Source organism: Podarcis erhardii (assembly GCF_964252035.2).
Source record: "Podarcis erhardii genome assembly, chromosome: 16".
Lineage (NCBI taxonomy): Eukaryota > Metazoa > Chordata > Lepidosauria > Squamata > Lacertidae > Podarcis > Podarcis erhardii.
The window spans coordinates 29,149,887-29,167,860 of NC_138514.1; the positions used below are offsets into that span (position 1 = coordinate 29,149,887).

Genomic DNA, 17,974 nt, shown 5'->3' on the forward strand with positions numbered 1-17,974 from the left:
AGAATTAAAAATCTTATGGTATCTAACACAGTGCATTTCAGTTGCTGCAACAGGCAGAAAAATCATTATGTCGTCCGCCAGGAAAATCAGGAATTTTAAAGTGGTCTGTGGGGGAGAGAGAAGTTTGGGAGCCACTGCTCTGAATATTTTTAGATGTTTTCTAAATGTCTCGCCCTGAAAAAATGCTTTTTCGAGGGCCTGAGATCTCCTGCGGGTCACATGACTCACATGGTTGCACAGCTGGGAAGATGAACGTCCCAGATTTGGGATTCAACATGGTGGCAGGTATGTGACATCACCAAGGACCGCCCCCCCTGCCCCCCAGGTCTCAGGTTTGGGCTTTGAAATCTGAGGGTCTGGGGTGCTTCTGAACTGGCAAACCCTCCCGTTTTGCTATTCTGATGTTTGGTGTTTGGGGCAACTTTGGGAGGAAGAATGGGGTGCAAATGTAATAAATGAACAAATAGGTAACACAAGATTAAGAATGCAAGAATGGATCTCAATCTGAACCAGCCCCGAGAGAACAAGAGTCCTCTTTTGCTCTGGAGTTGAGAGCAGGGAGGGTGGAAGGGAAAGGGATTGTAGTAAATTGGAAGCAGGCGAGGGAAAGAATGTTTCTGGAGACACAATTTGAAAACTGCAGGGGAAGTTCAAATGTTACGACTGTCTCCCCCCTGCGCCAGTCTTTATTTAGGCCACATGTCTGTCTTCCGGGCTTTCTGCTGGGGATGGATATGGCAAAAGAGGGCCTTTTCTCTAGAGTAGTTTTTAAAAAGAACCCAGACTTCAAAAACAAACCAAAAACTCTGTGCACCATCAACTATTTAATTTTAATTTTATAAAGCTCCAACCAATGTGCATGAACATGTTTGCAGAGCACAAAAGGAGATAGATCCCTTTCCTGCAGAGCTTACAACCAGTGGTTGTCAACCTTTTCTGGCACATTTTGAGATTTGAGAGAGTCCTGGGGGACAAAGTAGCTGCTTTTGAGGGTCTATTAGGGGTGAGAGAGGCATAATGCAAAATTAGAGAGACACCCAGTAGAATTGTAGAATTTAGAAGGGGGACCAATCTCTGGCTATGCACAAACATTTGGGTTGGCCTTTTCTGAAGTTTTTCCAACTCTTCCATGTCCTTTTTGAGGTGAGGCAACCAGAGCCTTTTTATTGATTTTAGACACACACACACACACACTTGCTATCTATCTAACATGGAACATTCCTCATAGGGGAAAGTGTGCAGAAAGATGCATATATTTGTGAAACAGGCAGGAAGGCAGAATGATGTCCATTTCCTTGGTGCAACAGAAATGTAAGTCAATTGTTCATGCTGTTGAAGAGCCAGAGGGAGGATTTGGCTATAAAATAATTATTTTAATCTGGGGCTGGATGAGAAGGAAACTACTTCGCTTTTTGGCGATTCTTATCTTTCTTTGTGGCTACTGTTCAGAAGCCTCTTTGCATAGAGTCCCCCCCCCCATTAAGTGTGTGTGTGAGAGAGCTCATAATTGCCTTCTTGGCTCTCTCTGAGTTCAGGTTTGGGGTTTCTCTTGCAGATGGGCTGAGTGAATTCACTCTCTACTGCAAAGGCAATGCTTGTGGGTTTCGATGCTGCGTAGTGTTTCAGAGCCATTAGTATTTAGCTGGAAAAGGAGATGAAAGCCAAGGTTACACACTGGGGGGGGGGGGGGGAGGACGACAACACTTTTTTCTGGGGTTTAGTTTGCAGAGAGCTGGCTTCCCTTGTCTCTTTCGCTGGGCTTGCACCAGATGTTTGCAGCAAAATGTTTGCAGCGGGCTCAAACCCTGAACAGGGACACTCCGGTGGGAGATTCCAGCCCCCCACTTGCCCCCTGGAAGGGGCCAGGCAAACATGGAGACTTCAGGTTAGACCTGGAGGCCTGGCAAACCTAATTTTCAAGCCTAATTTTGGGTGAGAGGGGAGTAGGAAGGGCACCTAGGGAAATGCTGGATAATGTGTACCCCTGGCACCACTGTGGCAACGCCTGAATTGCAGACTCTGGTGAATGGGTAGGCAAACTAAGGCCCGTGGGCCGGATCCAGTGGCGTAGCGTGGGTTGTCAGCACCTGGGGCAAGGCAAGTAATTTGTGCCCACTAACCCGTGGATTTGCGCCCCCTAACCCTAACCCCCAGATGTTGCGCCCGGTGCGGCCAGCCCCCCCTGCACCACCCACGCTATGCCACTGGCCGGATCCGGCTCAATTGCCTTCTAAATCCATCCTGTGGATGGTCCAGGAAACTGTGTTTTTACGTGAGTAGAATGTGTCCTTTTATTTAAAATGCATCTCTGTGTTATTTGTGGGGCATAGGAATTCATTCATTATTTTTTATCAAAATATAGTCCAGTCCCCCACAAGGTCTGAGGGCCAGTGGACCGGCCCCCTGCTGAAAAAGTTTGCTGACCCCTGCATGTCTATAGAGATTTGGGGTGGACTTCTATTGGCAGTACTTTGCTGTAGCAACGTCATGTGTATCCACACACATCTCTTTTCCTTTGCAACACTTTAACTTCAGGAAATCCCCAGTGTTGAGTTTGTAGCGAAAATGGCAACCACAAGAGGGAGAAAGGAACTCCTAAATTAGACTCTTGGTGACCTTAGAATGAATATAATTATAGTTCATCTGAAGGCCTCTCGCCTGTGAGACGTCGGAAAGTATTGCATCTCAGGCAGCCAAACCCCGCCCTGCGCCAATGTTAGTCACTTTCGTAGGCTTTGGGGTGCCAAGGGTGCTGATTTTCCTATCACTCCCTCCAATTGTGTCACATGTTGGGATCAAACCTGCAAACCTGGCGTTATGAACACCACACTCTCTAGCCAACTAATGAGCCGTGCATCCAAGCCGTGGGGCAACCACTAACAGTTACTCCCCTGAAGACCTCAGTGATGGGGCAGGTGTACAAAGATCGGGTAACGCCCAAGGCATACTGGATCCAAGTTGCTCAGGGCCTTGTCAGTTAATGCCTGAACCTTGAACCAGGCCCTGTAGTATCTGGGCACCCTGTACACCAGAATTACATGCTGGCAATCGTCTCCACCAGCAGTCCAGCCGCAGCGTTCAATCTTCCAGCAATTCTGACCAACACATTGTTGACAAGGCATCTCCAAAAGGCAAAAACAGGGTTGAATTACCAGGGGCAGGGGCCAGAAACCAAGCGAGCCCTAAATCGTAGACTATAACAGTTGCTGTTGAAGCATCCCTGTGAGAGGAGGCTGCTCTGTACATGCAGAGGAACACTGACCCTTGGTTCTCGAGGACTGAGCCTCAATGGCAAAACCAGGCAGAGGGCCTTTTCGGTAGTGGCACCCGCCCTGTGGAACGGCCTCCCACCAGATGTCAAAGAGAAAAGTAACTACCAAACTTTTAGAAGACATCTGAAGGCAGCCCTGTTTAGGGAAGCTTTTAATGTTTAATAGGTTACTGTATTTTAGTGTTTTGTTGGAAGCCACCCAGAGTGGCTGGAGAAACCCAGCGGGGTATAAATAATTTATTATTATTATTAGTAGTAGTAGTAGTAGTAAAAATAGGTTAGGAAGTTTGACTTCCTTCGCCCCAGTTGACTTCTTTGTGCAACCTTGGGAAGCTGGGCCATTGATCTATCTGTGATCGACTATCCCTGACTGGCAGGGACTGTCCGGGATTTCAGGCAGGGGACATTTCCTGCTTGGAGATGCCATTGAAGATGTACCTGGGAGCTTTTTGCGTGCAAAGATGCTCTGCCACTGAACCAGGGCATCTACCGTACCCAGCATGCTGTCCTTGCAGTACATCCCACCCAGCTTGTGTACTTCTAAGTGGCTCATGTCTGGGAGGAAAATGTGGGCGGTCTTGGAGCAGCGACAGCCTTGCAATTACGAGACACGGTAATTCAAGGTTTCCCTTCTCCCTTTGGCTTCCAAAAGGGATTATTTTCCCATTGCTGCTCAAGAGGCACACTTGGAATTCCTTTCTTCTGTGCTGCCTCTTGTTCAGCTGTGGGCTTTTTTCTTTCTCTCTCTGTGTGTTGACATCTTGGGAAGGCTTCGCCCTGCTTTGCAGAATGTAATTAAGTTCTAGAAGGGAAAAAACTTGGCCAGGCTGTGTTTAGAACAGGCATAGGCAACCTTGGCCCTCCAGATGTTTTGGGACTACAATTCCCATCATCCCTGACCACTGGGTCCTGAGCCTGTAGCGCTATTCACCTGAATAAAGATATTCTCCTTACTTTCAAGTGAAAGTTGCTGTTATTGTCTTTTGGGTTGGGAGCCTCACACAAAGTTGGTTCTTCACTGGGCATTTGTTCTGATTTGTTTCTGGGGCAGTTACACGGCAGTGAGCAATTTGGCCTGAATTCATCCTGATTTAAATGTGCAGTGTTTTGATCCACCCTCACTATCCTGATCCACTTCTTCTAGCCAGCTGCAAAACTCAGGTTTTTTACTCCTCCCCCGTCTGTGTTCGAGCTGTCAAATAGTTTCTTCTGAGCCCTGAGCCAACATGTCCTAGCTAGTAACCAGCAGGTCTTAAGGCTTGTTTTCAGATGTTTATCTTCACTTGTTTCCTCCCTTTCATCATGGAACCCTCAGGTGACAGACTTCTACTTTATTATATATTTATTGCATTTGTATCCCATGCATGGCCTCTGCCTCTCCTCATTTAATGCCCTACAACAACCCTGTGAGGTAGATTAGGCAGAGTGGTGGTGACTGACACAGGGTCACCTGGTGAGCCTCATGACTGAGTGAGGATTTGAACCCAGGTCTCCTAAGTCCTAGTCCATGGGTAGGCAAACTAAGGCCCGGGGGCCGGATCCGGCACAATCACCTTTTAAATCCCACCTGCAGACAGTCCAGAAATCAGCGTGTTTTTACATGGGTAGGTTATTTGTGGGGCCTGCCTGGTGTTTTTACATGAGTAGAATGTGTGCTTTTATTTAAAATGCATCTCTGGGTTATTTGTGGGGCATAAGAATTCGTTCATTCCCCCCCCCAAAAAAAATATAGTCCGGCCCCCCACAAGGTCTGAGGGACAGTGGACCGGCCCCCTGCTGAAAAAGTTTGCTGACCCCCTGTACCTAGTCTGACACACTTAACCACTGCACCACACTGTCTCTCATTTGCCCAGATGGTTCCCCAGTCCAGGCCGAGACCTGCTTAGCTTCAGCAATTTGGTAGACTTGTTTGTCTTCAGGCAACGGGACCTTAGCAATATAGACTAGCAGCTTGCAAATCATTTGAGAAAGTGTCTCCCTCAGTCTCTCTGCCCTTGAAATGAAACCACCTCACTTGAAGGCCATGACTTCCGTACACAGGATTCTCCCACTCCATTGCAGTCAGCAAATACCTTGCATTCAATGAGCCCGTCCTACTAGCAGAGGGATCAAACTTGTCAGTGGCTTTTAAATCAAACACAGAGCCCCTCCCCATCCCCACACGCATTTATTTGAGCAGCATTTGCAGAAATGATGGAGATGAATAAATCTGCTTACTGGTCAGACGGTGTTCATCTGTTTGTTTTTCTGTGTTTGCTGCTACGCTTTCATTCCTGGGTCTGCACCTTGTGGCTAAATGGCATCTGCAGCCGGGTTCTAGTGGGGCCATGGAATTAGTGGCCTAAAGCCGTCATTATTGGTTTAGCTGTCTGCTTGAGAGTGCCTGCAGGGCAGGGAAGCTGCCACTCCGGACTGGTCTGTTGTGCTGCTTGTGTGGAAGATACCGTATTTTTCGTCCTATAGGGCGCACCAGCCCATAGGACGCACCTCGGTTTTTTTTGGGGGGGGGAATGAATAAAAAAAATTATTTCCCTCCCCCAGCCGCGGCTGCCGCCCCAAGCCTTGTACACACCTGCCTGAAGCAGAGGGGGAACCCTCCGGAGGGCTCCGCGTGCTTCGGGCTGCAGGCTGCCGCCCCAAGCCTCGCGTGCCCGGCGGGGCCTCCTGCCGGGCGCGCAAGGCTTGCAGACACTCGCCCGAAGCACGGGGAGCCCTCTGGAGACACTTGCAGACACTTGCCAGGGCTGCAGGCTGCTGCCCCCAAGCCTTGTGAGCCCGCAGGAACTCCCGCCGGGCTTGCAAGGCTTGCGGATAGCTTTCTGAAGCCTGGAGAGGGGTCGGTGCACACCGATGCCTCTCGCTCTCCAGGCTTCAGCGAAAGCCTGCATTCGCCCCATAGGACGCACACACGTTTCCCCTTCATTTTTGGAGGGGAAAAAGTGCGTCCTATGGGGTGAAAAATACGGTAAATGCAGCTTGAGAGACTAGCCTCCCCTCCTGGAACATTTGCATCCCAAATGGACATTAGAGAAACTTGCAACTAAGAATGTGCATCTGAGCTTGCCTATTTCTTCCTCCCTCCCAATCAGTTTTCCTTTCCTGCCATACCTTTTTAGGTTGTTAGCTTGAGGGGAGCAACTGCCACCCTGGGATCCATGCGCACACACACACACACAGTCGTACCTCATCTCCCAAATGCCTTAGGAGTTGAAGGTCTCTGGTTACAAACTTAATTCGTTCTGGAGGTCTGTTCTTAATCTGAGGTACCACTTTAGCTAATGAGGCTTCCGCTGCGCCACCGGCGCACAATTTCTGTTCTCATCCTGAGGTAAAGTTCTTAACCCGAGGTACTATTTCTGGGTTAGCGGAGTCTGTAACCCGAGGTGTTTGTAACCTGAGGTACCGCTGTATATATATATTGCTGAGCAGTGGGACAATTTAAAAACTCCATCAATAATAAACATGGAGTTTTGAAATCTACTTGGATAGATTTTTTTTTTGATTTTTTTTAAACTAAATCAATTTGATGGTTGTGCTGGAAGATGGAGTAGCAAAAAACTCAGCTTTCCTATGTTTCTCATAAAGCTGCTTTTCACATTCAGGCTACATACACATTACAACTTGAAAGCACAGTGGAAGCACATCCCCCCCCCCAAAGAATTACGAGCACTGTAGACCCCTCCCAGAGCCACAGTTTGCAGTAACCCATAATCTTCAGTTCCCAGAGTTCTGTGAGGGTTTGTGTGTTTTGAATGTGCTTTAAATGTAGAGTGCGTGCATAGCCTGATAGTCAGGCCGCAGCCTACTTTAGAGAGGCCAGGACTGATAGTGTAGCCCTGTCTATCAACAGATGGGCCAGTGGGGAACCCACTGCCCCTTGGAATCTGATGCCTGAGGTCAAATCCACACCATACATTCAAAGTGCTTGTACCGCTTTAATAGTCACGACTTCCCCCAGAGAATCCTGGGGACTGGAGTTTGTTAAGGGCGCTGACCTCACAGCACTGCCGTGTTTGAAGCCAAGCAGACATGATGTCAGCGACGATCCAAATTCATCCTGCAGTTTCTGGAGAAATGCCATCTGATTAAAAACAGAAGCTGCGGTTAAGCTGTAAAGGTAAAGGGACCCCTGACCATTAGGTCCAGTCGTGACCGACTCTGGGGTTGTGGCGCTCATCTCGCTTTATTGGCCGAGGGAGCTGGCGTACAGCTCCCGGGTCATGTGGCCAGCATGACTAAGCCGCTTCTGGCGAACCAGAGCAACGCACGGAAACGCTGTTTACCTTCCCGCTGGAGTGGTACCTATTTATCTACTTGCACTTTGACGTGCTTTCGAACTGCTAGGTTGGCAGGAGCTGGGACAGAGCAGTGGGAGCTCACCCCGTCGCGGGGATTTGAACCGCCGACCTTCTGATCGGCAAGTCCAAGGCTCTGTGGTTTAACCCACAGTGCCACCCGCATCCCTTGCAGTTAAGCTGAGGTGTGGACAATTGAGACAACAGTTGCACATGCCCAGATGAGATTTGGAGACAGGAATTGCAGACGGGGGAACAAGTCAGTAATGCTCACCAGGTGAAGAAATCCCCACCCTGCCTTGTACAGCAATGTGAAAATGCAACTTGAAATGCATCTGGGGTGGTGTGAGAAACAACTTTGCTGAATTTGAAGCTGCTGAGGTGTACCTAGCGCTTGTCTAATATCCTCATAAGCTTTATGTGAGCAAATTGGGATGAATGCTCGATTCCTTAGATCTCATAACTTTTTTTAAAAAAGCTCAGATAAAACACTTTCATCTCCCAACGTGGTTCAGGTATCATTGTCTCATGATCTTTTTGGGTGGTGCCTATATATTGTAAAGTCGAAAATCAATGGAGAGGAAAACGACACACTTTGTTAGATGTGATTATCTTGACCAATCTGTTAGAATATTATGTTACCGTGAGCAAATGCAAAAGTGGAATTAGATACCATAAACTGCAAAGTTCTGTTTCCCTCTTGTTCTCTGGTAACAGTGGCCAGGGCTAATATTCTGCCAGAGCTGGTTTGTTTTTGTTTGTTTTTTTGCAATTTGAAAACCAACCAAACTAGTGTCAAATCAGTGAAGCATCTCAGAATTGCTTTGGAGTTGTGTCAAGCTTCTTATTCTGACCCCAAGTTACCTTTGATTCTATCTTAATCTTTTTTTCCTTTCTGTATGCTTATGTCTTTTTAAAAAAACTTTGTAAAATGTTTTGTTTGGTTCCTCTTCCCCCCCCCCATATGATTTTTCAGGTTGGCGGAACAAAAACTGGCGTTGTGCGATATGTGGGGGAGACGGATTTTGCCAAAGGGGAGTGGTGTGGGGTGGAGCTGGACGAACCTTTGGGGAAGAACGATGGAGCTGTTGCCGGAACAAGGTACGGGGGCACCTCAGCCTGGGTGAGCAGTGTCCGTGTGTGCAGGGTTAGTAGGTTACTATGACCAGATTTTGAGGGGGAAAAATGTGTGCAGGGTTGTTCTTTTGCCCCGGAGCTTTTCCTGTGGAAACCCGCTCCTTAGTGCCCAATCAGAGTCAATGTCAATCCACGTTTCCCAGTGATTGCCGTCCGCTCTGGGTTTTCGCAGGGAAAACTTCAGAGCAAAAAAGTACTGTATTTTTCCGTGTATAAGACTATATTCCCCCCCCCCACTCCAATTTTTAAAGTTTAAAATTGGGGGTCATCTTATACACGGAATGTTGCAATTGTTTATTTATTATTGTTTATTTATTAATTTTGCACTCAAAAAACAGGGGTCGCCTTATACATGGAGGCGTCTTATATATGGAAAAATATGGTATGTGCTTGGACACAGCTTTTAAGTGCAAATTGTGCCTGGAAAAAGCAGAAGAAAGATAAGTGACGATAAGCCCAGAATGTTTCTGCAAACTAACAGATACACATTTTAGAAATCCTTCTCACGTATAAATTATTATTTGCTGAATTTTTTAGTCACTTAAATCACCCAGGGCAACCTAAAGTGACTTACAACCAAACAGACAATAAACCCCACATACATATATTACAACCAAGGGGATAGAGAAGTGAATTAAAAACATCCTGCGCACTTCTGACCTACCATGATGGTCTAGGTTTCTATGTGCCAAAGGTTTTATGAAGTGGTGTAGCCTGGACCACCACAGTCGAGAATCAGGTGTATCAAGCCACTCTCAGACCGGACACTTATAGGGAGAGGCCCAGGGCAAACAGAGATGCCTGGAGGTTTCCTGATCTTCTGACACCTCTGTGGATCCGTCTCCCTGGCAACCAGCCGAAGGAGATGCTTTAGCTGAGAGGCATCCAAAGTTGCTTGGAAATGGCAACCATAAACAGCTGCTTGCAAAGGATTTGGAACGCCCATTTAGCCCTCAGCTCTACAATTCCCCAGCTCTGCCTCCCACAGGCAGAGAATTTGGGGCAGCTGGCAGCTGCTTTTGTGCAGATTTTGAGGCGGCGCTCTGGAACAGCTGCTCACATCTGGGTGAGATGTTTGGCGTGCTTGCAGAGATCTTCACTTGCCTTTTCAGTGATACATCACTAACAGCTTATTTAGTCAGCTGAGCTGCCTGAGAAAAGCAGTAGCCCTCTTGTCCCAGACGCTGTCATCTGCTCTGCTGCCACATCTGATTTTTTTTGGTGGTGTGTGTATGTTCATTTTTCTTGGGTGGGCTTGTTTTCCTAGGCAGTTGGGATCTGTATAACCAGGGCTATGTATTATAAGGAGAGTTTTAAGAACTGGCACCTGAGCAAGGTTTCCCCCTCTTCCTCTCCCATTCCCCTTTTTTTAGGTTGTAGACTTCTCATTTTTCCTAGCCATTGTTGAAAGTCTATTATTATCATCACCATCACCATCAATTTATTAATTGCCTTCTGAACAACTATCTCAAGGCAACGTGTGCAACAGATAATTGAAAACACAAAAACAGCAAACCTTTGAGGCCCTTCTTTGTGTGCCTCTTCCACGAGAGGGTGGCAACACGACAACAGGCCTTCTCTGTTGTGGCTCCCTGTTTGTGGAATACTCTCCCCAGAGAAGTTCGCCTGGTGCCTTCAAAATTTAGGCACCATGCAAAAGCGTTCCTTTTCAACTGCCCTTTTTAATGTGTTGAGGGAGGGCGGATTCTTGGTTTGTTTTTGTTCTTATTTTTATTATAGGATGTTTTGCTTTTTATACTGTAATTTTACGTTGTGAGCCACCATGGCATCTATGGATGATGGGTGGTATACAAATTTAATAAATGATAATAATAAATGATGATGAAGATGCCCTGGGATCTACAGATGAAAGGCGGTATACAAATATAATAAATGATACTATTGTTGTTGTTGTTATTATTTATTAAACAATGAGGGCAATACAAGATAGGTATTGTTGTGACGTGGGGTTTGTGATTTCAGCTCTCTTGACATAATATGCTGGAGACAGTTCTCTAGTAACACTTCTTTATTAAAGCAACAAGACTGAGACCTGAGGAGGGGAGAGCTACATTTATAGGGACAGGGAACTAGCTAGAAAGGATACATTTTGGAGGGAACAATATCAGGCAATCACAGTCCTGCCTTTTGGAGGAAACCAATAAGACAGAGGATCCAAATACAGCAGCTTAAATGAACCAATAGTAGCTGTACCCTCTGGAACCAAAAGGCAGTTACTTTACCCTAATGCAAATACAGACAATAATAATACAGATATAAAATCCTTTGACTCAATACGCAACAGGTATAATGGCAAAGATCCATTTATCCAGCTGGGAAAGCCTATCAGGACAAAAATGACCGCAGCACCGACTGTGTTTTGGGATCCCAAGTAGGGGATCCAGAAGCATAGAGCAGGAACGTAACCTCTGCCTTTCTTTTCAACTCCAGGTATTTCCAGTGCCCGCCCAAGTTCGGCCTCTTTGCTCCCATCCACAAGGTCATCCGCATCGGCTTCCCATCCACCAGCCCAGCCAAAGCCAAGAAGAGCAAGCGAATGGCCATGGGCGTCTCAGCCTTGACACACAGCCCCAGCAGCTCCTCCATCAGCTCCGTCAGTTCGGTGGCCTCCTCCGTTGGGGGAAGACCCAGCCGGAGCGGGCTGGTAAGGAGCGGCTTCCGTTCGGGAATGAGGGCTTGGGCCACATCCATGCACCATAACTTTAAGGCACTATGATCCCACTGTAAACATGGCTTCCTCCTCCAAGGAATGCTGGGAAGTGTAGTTTGTTAACGGTGCTGAGAATTGTTAGGAAACATGCCCCCCCCCCATAGAGCTGCAGTTCCCAGAGTGGCTGAACAATCAACCCCTCTTTTAAGAAGAGAGATGGATTTATTTACAGGCGGCGGCCATTTTGCGCACATCTAACTAACATGCGACCGCTGACATGTGGGTCATTTTAGACCCGGAAGATGTCAGAACAAGGGCGGAGTGGGCTTATGCATGCTCTGTTCACAGAACCCCCGTGCAAAATGGTTGCTGCCTTTTTGCATTTCATAGTTTCATAGAGTTGAAAGGGCCCCCCAAGGGTCATCCAGTCCAACCCCCCGCAATGCAGGGATATCAAAGCATCCATGACAGATAGCCATCCAACCTCTGCTTAAAAAGGAGAGCTCACAACCTCCTGAGGGAGTCCATTTATACCCCACCGTTTTCCTCTCAGGAACTCAAGGTGACGTACATGGTTCTTCTCCCTGTCCTCAGTTAATCCCCACAACGGCCCTGTGAGGTAGATAGCTGGCCTGAGGTCACCCAGTGAGCTTCATGGCTGAGTGGGGATTTGAACCCTGGTCTCCCGGGTCCTAGCGCAACACTTTAACCACTACTCCACACTGACTAAATCATAGTCCAGCGTCCTCTGGAGGGCTTGGGGAGGGCTGCTTCAGAGCGGGGGTGGGTGGGTATATACTTTCTTGTGAAGCTTACCTGCAGCCCACAGTCTTGTCAATGTCAGACAAAGACCTGTATATTTTCCCCGGAGCAGTTTAACAGTCCATCCCTCTTCCCTCTGGGAATTATAGCTCTGTGAGGGGAACAGGGACCTCCTAATGACTCTCAGCACTGAGCAACAAACTGCAGTTCCCAGAATTCTTTGGGGGGAGCCATGACGGTCAAATGATGCTTCAAAGCTGCCCTGTGGATGTGGTCTAAATGCAACAACTTGGTGCTAAATATTACTATTGCGATGCAGACCTGTTCCACTTTCTTTGCTGGAAATAGGTTTTTTGCAGGCTCTTGTATTCTCCATGAAGGGAACACAGGGGTGTCGTAGCCACGGACTAGATTTTGGGGGGTGGAGGGAGGGAAGCCATGTTTAAAGCGGAATCGTAGTGCTTTAATCTATGATGTGAACGCTCCCTGTGTTTGGATGTTGGGTTTGTCGTGAAGCTGATGGACCGAATAATGGACCTGTCATGTTTCTCATCGGAGCTTTTCCAACCTTCCTACTCCTCCTGCTCCTCTTGCAGCTGACGGAAACTTCTTCTCGCTACGCCCGAAAGATCTCCGGCACGACAGCCCTGCAGGAGGCCCTGAAGGAGAAGCAGCAGCACATCGAACAGCTGCTGGCGGAGCGAGACCTGGAGCGAGCCGAGGTTGCCAAGGCAACCAGCCGCATCTGCGAGGTGGAGAAGGAGATCAGCATCTTGAAAGCACAACATGAGCAGGTAAGGGACTTGCCTGGGCCACCTCTGAGCTGGCAGAGAGGGATGAGAAAATCAGAAGCAGGGAACGAAGTGCTTTTTGTTGATCTGTGTGGTATAAGGAAGCAAACTTATACAGAATCAGACCATTGATTTATCTCTTTCTGCCCTACCTTGAGATTCCAGGGATCAAATTTAATAATTAAAACAAATACGTCAAGGACCGTTTCTCCCCATATGAACCTACCCAGACCTTGGGATCATCTTCTGAGGCCCTTCGTCGTGTGCCTCCTCCATAAGAGGTCCAGAGGGTGGCAACGCGAGAACAGGGCCTTTTCTGCAGTGGCTCCCCATTTGTGGAATGCTCTCGCCAGGGAGATTCGTCTGCTGCCTTCATTATACGCCTTTAGGTACCAGGCAAAAAGGTTCCTCTTCAACCAGGCCTTGGGCTGATGAATGATTGAATCCTGCAACTCTTAATAAATAACTCAGGGTTGTGGGTTTGAGCCCCACATTGGGTAAAAAGAATACAATATTGTGGGGGTTGGACTAGATGACCCTAGTGGTGCCTTCTAGCTCTACAATTCTATGATTCTATGGCATCTTTATATCCTTTTATATGTGTAATGGGGGCGGGTTGTTGTTTTGTTCTTCTTTTATTATGTATTTTGTGTTTTTATCTCATATTTTTATGCTGTGAGCTGCCCTGAGATATTTGGATGAAGGGCACTACACAAATTTAATATCAATAAATACCAGGCCTTGGGCTGATTAACATTCTATGGCCTTTTAAACGTCTTTGGCATTAGATGCATTCTATGGCCTTTTAAACGTCTGTCGGCATTAGATGCAGACAAGTTCTGGAGAAAGTACCGAAAAGACCTCGGAGGAAAACGGCAATTGTTGGGAGAATCAGAGGATATTGAACAAACAGTTGAGAGTTAGGAGACAGATCTAAGAAGGGAATTTATTAAATTATACTGAGGCCTTGAATGTGTAATTTTATTATTATTTTTTTAAACCTGTTGACATATCATAAGAAATAAAGTATGGATTATAAATTTATTACTTGGAATGTAAATGGATTAAATGAAAAATCAAAAAGGAACAAGGTGGAACATATTCTGGTTAAGCAAAAATATGATCTAATCTGTCTGCAAGAAACTCATGTAGCGGAAAAACATAAAAGAGTATTAATAAATAAGAGATTGGGGCTTGAGTTTATTGCATCAAGTAAAGAAAAAAAGAGAGGGGTGGTAATTTATGTAAAACCTCAGCTGGAGCCAAAACTGCTTTATAATGATGAAAAAGGCCGAACAGTGATTATAGAGGTTAAGATCAATAATGAAAAAGTGATAGTTATTGGAATCTATGCACCAAATGAAAGAAAATCCGAATTCTATCAATTCCTGGAAGAAAAAGTCATAGAATATATAGGGGAAAAAATTATATTATTAGGAGATTTTAATGGAGTAGTCAATCCAAACATGGACAGGACAATAAAGAAGAAAGAAAAGAGGCAGAACAAACTCCCAACTACATTTTTCCAACTAATAGAACTCCTGAATTTGTTCGACGCTTGGAGGTTTAAGAACCCAACAGAGAAAGAATTTACACATTACTCAGAGCCACATAAATCGGCGGGACGAATCGACGCGATCTGGACAACAAAGGATTTATTAAATAATATTACAAAAGCAGAAATCCACCCAAGGACAATTTCTGACCACAGCGCGGTCTGGGTTAACTTTAAAGGAAAAGAAGAAAAGGTTAAAAGGTGGCAACTTAATGAGAGTATGTTAAACGATGAAAAAATTGTACAGAAGGCCAAGCAAATCTTAGAAGAATATTTTAAGTTTAATTTAAATCAAGGAGTAGATCTAGAGACGGTTTGGGACGCGGGTAAAGCCGTCATAAGAGGCTTCTTTATACAACAAAACGCATTCCAAAGGAAAATAAAGGAGAAGAAGAAAATGGAGATCTGGGAGGAAATTAGAAAAAAGGAAAGGATCCTTTTCCAAAAACCAGATGATGAACCAATTAAGCAAAGTATAAAAATCTTACAGACGCAATTCTCCATGATAATAAATGAAGAGATAGAATGGAAGATAAAATGGTTGAGACATAGAAACTTTGAGTTTGCAAATAAACCTGGTAAACTTCTGGCCTGGCAATTAAAGAAGAAAAAAGAAGATAGAATTATCAATAAAATTAAAATTGAAGACAAATGGATTCAAGAACCTAAGGAAATTAGTAAAAACTTTGCTAGTTTTTTCGGAAAACTATATAATGAAGGTCCAGAGATTCTGGAAAAAATAATTGATTATCTGGGCAAAAATAAACTACCAATAATACCTAAGGAAAAAACTGAAATCTTGAACTCACCAATAACAGCTATGGAGGTGCAACAAGCTATACAGAGATCAAAATTAGGAAAGACACCGGGCCCAGATGGTCTTCCAGCTAATTACTATAAAAAGTTAGAACAAGCATTATTTCTTCCCATGAAAGACCTAATGAATAATATTCTGGCAAATGGAAAACTTCCGAAAACCTGGAAGGACAGCTTTATTACTCTTATCCATAAACAAGGAACAGAAGCCTCAAACATGGCCAATTACAGACCCATTGCACTGCTAAATAATGATTACAAGATATTTGCAGACATTCTTGCAAATAGATTAAAAATGGTGCTGAAAGAGATAATTCATAAAGATCAAACCGGATTTCTTCCCGGACGATTTATGCAATCCAATATTAGATGTGTGATTAATGTATTAGAATATTTGGATATTAAAATTGATAAACCAGCAGCTATTATGTTGGTAGACGCTGAAAAAGCTTTTGATAATGTGTCCTGGAAGTTTATGAAAAAATTAATGGAAGAAATCGGACTGGGAGAAAATATTTGTAAAGGAATAAATGCCATCTACTCAGAACAATATGCAAAATTGATCATCAACGGAAGAATTACTGAGGAATGCAAAATAAACAAGGGAACCAGACAAGGCTGCCCACTGTCTCCACTGATATTTATCTTGGTGATGGAAGTATTGAACAATCAGATAAGAAGGGATCAGCTTGTTAAAGGCATCACTCTGGGAAACAAAACATATAAAATTAAAGCTTTCGCGGACGATCTACTCGTTATGACTGAAAACCCTAAAGAAAGTCTGAAAAGAGTGTTGGAAATGATTAAAGAATTTGGAGAAGTGGCAGGCTTTAAGCTGAATATTACAAAAACAAAAATGCTTGTCAAAAATGTAACCGCAGAAGAAAAGGACGACTTAGAAAAAATATTGGGCTTGAAAATCTCTTCCAAAGCGAAATACTTGGGTATTTGGATCACCCCTAAGAACATAAACTTATTTCAGGACAATTACACCAAAACTTGGCTAGAGATTAGAAAAAACTTGGTAACCTGGAGTAAACTAAAATTAACATTTCTCGGTAGGATTTCCATTATAAAGATGAATGTGCTTCCAAAATTAATCTTTTTATTTCAAATGATTCCGATACTTGGTGAAGCAGGTTGTCTCAAGATATGGCAAAGAGAAATTTCCAAATTTTTGTGGGAAGGGAAGAAACCCAGGATTAAACACCTGATCTTAATAGACATAAAAGAGAGAGGAGGCTTTTCCCTACCCGACCTAAAACTTTATTATGAGGCAGCCTGTTTCACCTGGTTAAAAGATTGGTGCACGTTGCAGGATCCGGACCTCCTGGACCTGGAAGGTTTTGACAACCGTTGGGGATGGCACGCCTACCTAATATATGGAAAAGCGAAAATCCATAAAAATTTTACCAACCATATAATAAGAAAGTCACTCTTTGCTGTATGGGAAAAATATAAAAACCTGATGGAGCCTAAAGTCCCGTGGTGGACTTCTCCAGTAGAAGCCATAGCAGTAAAACGGAAAAATACTCAGGAAAGCTGGCCAACATATAAAATACTTCTAAAAAATGAAGATAACCAAATAAAATTAAAAAAATTTGAGGAAATACGAGAACACATTTCAGACTGGTTCCAATACCATCAGTTATTTGAAAAATTTAAATCTGACAAACAAAAGGGGTTCTCAGTAGAAACTTCCCGATTCGAATCTGATCTTGTAAATTCTAAAAGAAAAACTCTTTCCAAAACTTACCGACTCCTCCTTGACTGGACAGTCAAGGAGGAGGAGGTAACAGTGGCAATGGTGAGGTGGTCTCAGGATTTTGGCCATTCAATAACCATGGCCCAATGGGAAAATTTATGGAAGATCAACTGGAAATTCACAAATTGTTACACGATTAGAGAGAACTTTCAAAAAATGCAACATCGATGGTATCTAACACCATGGAAACTCTCAAAAATGTATAAAAATGTGTCAAGCAATTGTTGGAGATGCGGAGACTCAGGAACATTCTACCATATGTGGTGGACATGTAGGAAAATACAGGTATTCTGGGAGAGTATACACGCAGAACTGCAAAAAATTCTAAAGATCTCATTCAATAAAAAACCAGAGGCCTACCTCCTGGGAATAACAGATTTGGATATTCCACAAAAGAGGAAGGGTATCTTTTTATATGCGACGGCGGCAGCAAGAGTTTTGATCGCAGCAAAATGGAAGAGTAATGAAATCCCCTCTATACAAGATTGGATCCAAAAGCTGACAGAATATGCCGAATTAGATGGTTTATCAGAAAAAATAAAGAATAAATCCAAACAGGAATTTGTTTCTAAATGGGAGGTTTTCAAAGAATATCTGAAAAACAAATATAGTAGTTTAAATTCTGTTGCAGCATTCGAGGAACTTCAGTAATAGTTGCTAGGTAGAGAGAAGAAATTAGATTTATTGAGAATAAGTTTAATTATGAAAAAAAATGTGTATTGGCAATAAGTAATTTGAACTTGAAATATGGAATAGACGGGAAGTTGGGTCTTTAGTGTTAAGACCAATAGATGTTTTATTGTTTGTCAAGAAAATTACGCGTCTATGGTTATTTTTGTAATTTGTGTGTAATTTGATACTTGTGGGGGGGGGGTTTTTGTGTGTGTGTTTTCTTGTTTTTTCTTGTTGTA

The 17,974-nt window shown here is 44.4% G+C and overlaps 1 protein-coding gene across 5 annotated transcripts in view; it reads left to right on the forward strand.

Moving 5' to 3' along the window:
• Positions 1–17,974, forward strand: part of CLIP2 (CAP-Gly domain containing linker protein 2) — a 77,868-nt gene that overhangs the window by 37,008 nt on the left and 22,886 nt on the right. For all 5 annotated transcript variants that reach the window (XR_014151831.1, XM_081843481.1, XM_081843484.1 and 2 more), the window contains exons 4-6: positions 8,543–8,667; positions 11,155–11,368; positions 12,733–12,930. Coding sequence is in view for 4 of the 5 variants with exons in the window: in XM_081843481.1 (XP_081699607.1) it covers positions 8,543–8,667; positions 11,155–11,368; positions 12,733–12,930 (537 nt within the window). In the remaining variant the exon portion in view is untranslated. The remainder of the gene's footprint in view (positions 1–8,542; positions 8,668–11,154; positions 11,369–12,732; positions 12,931–17,974) is intronic.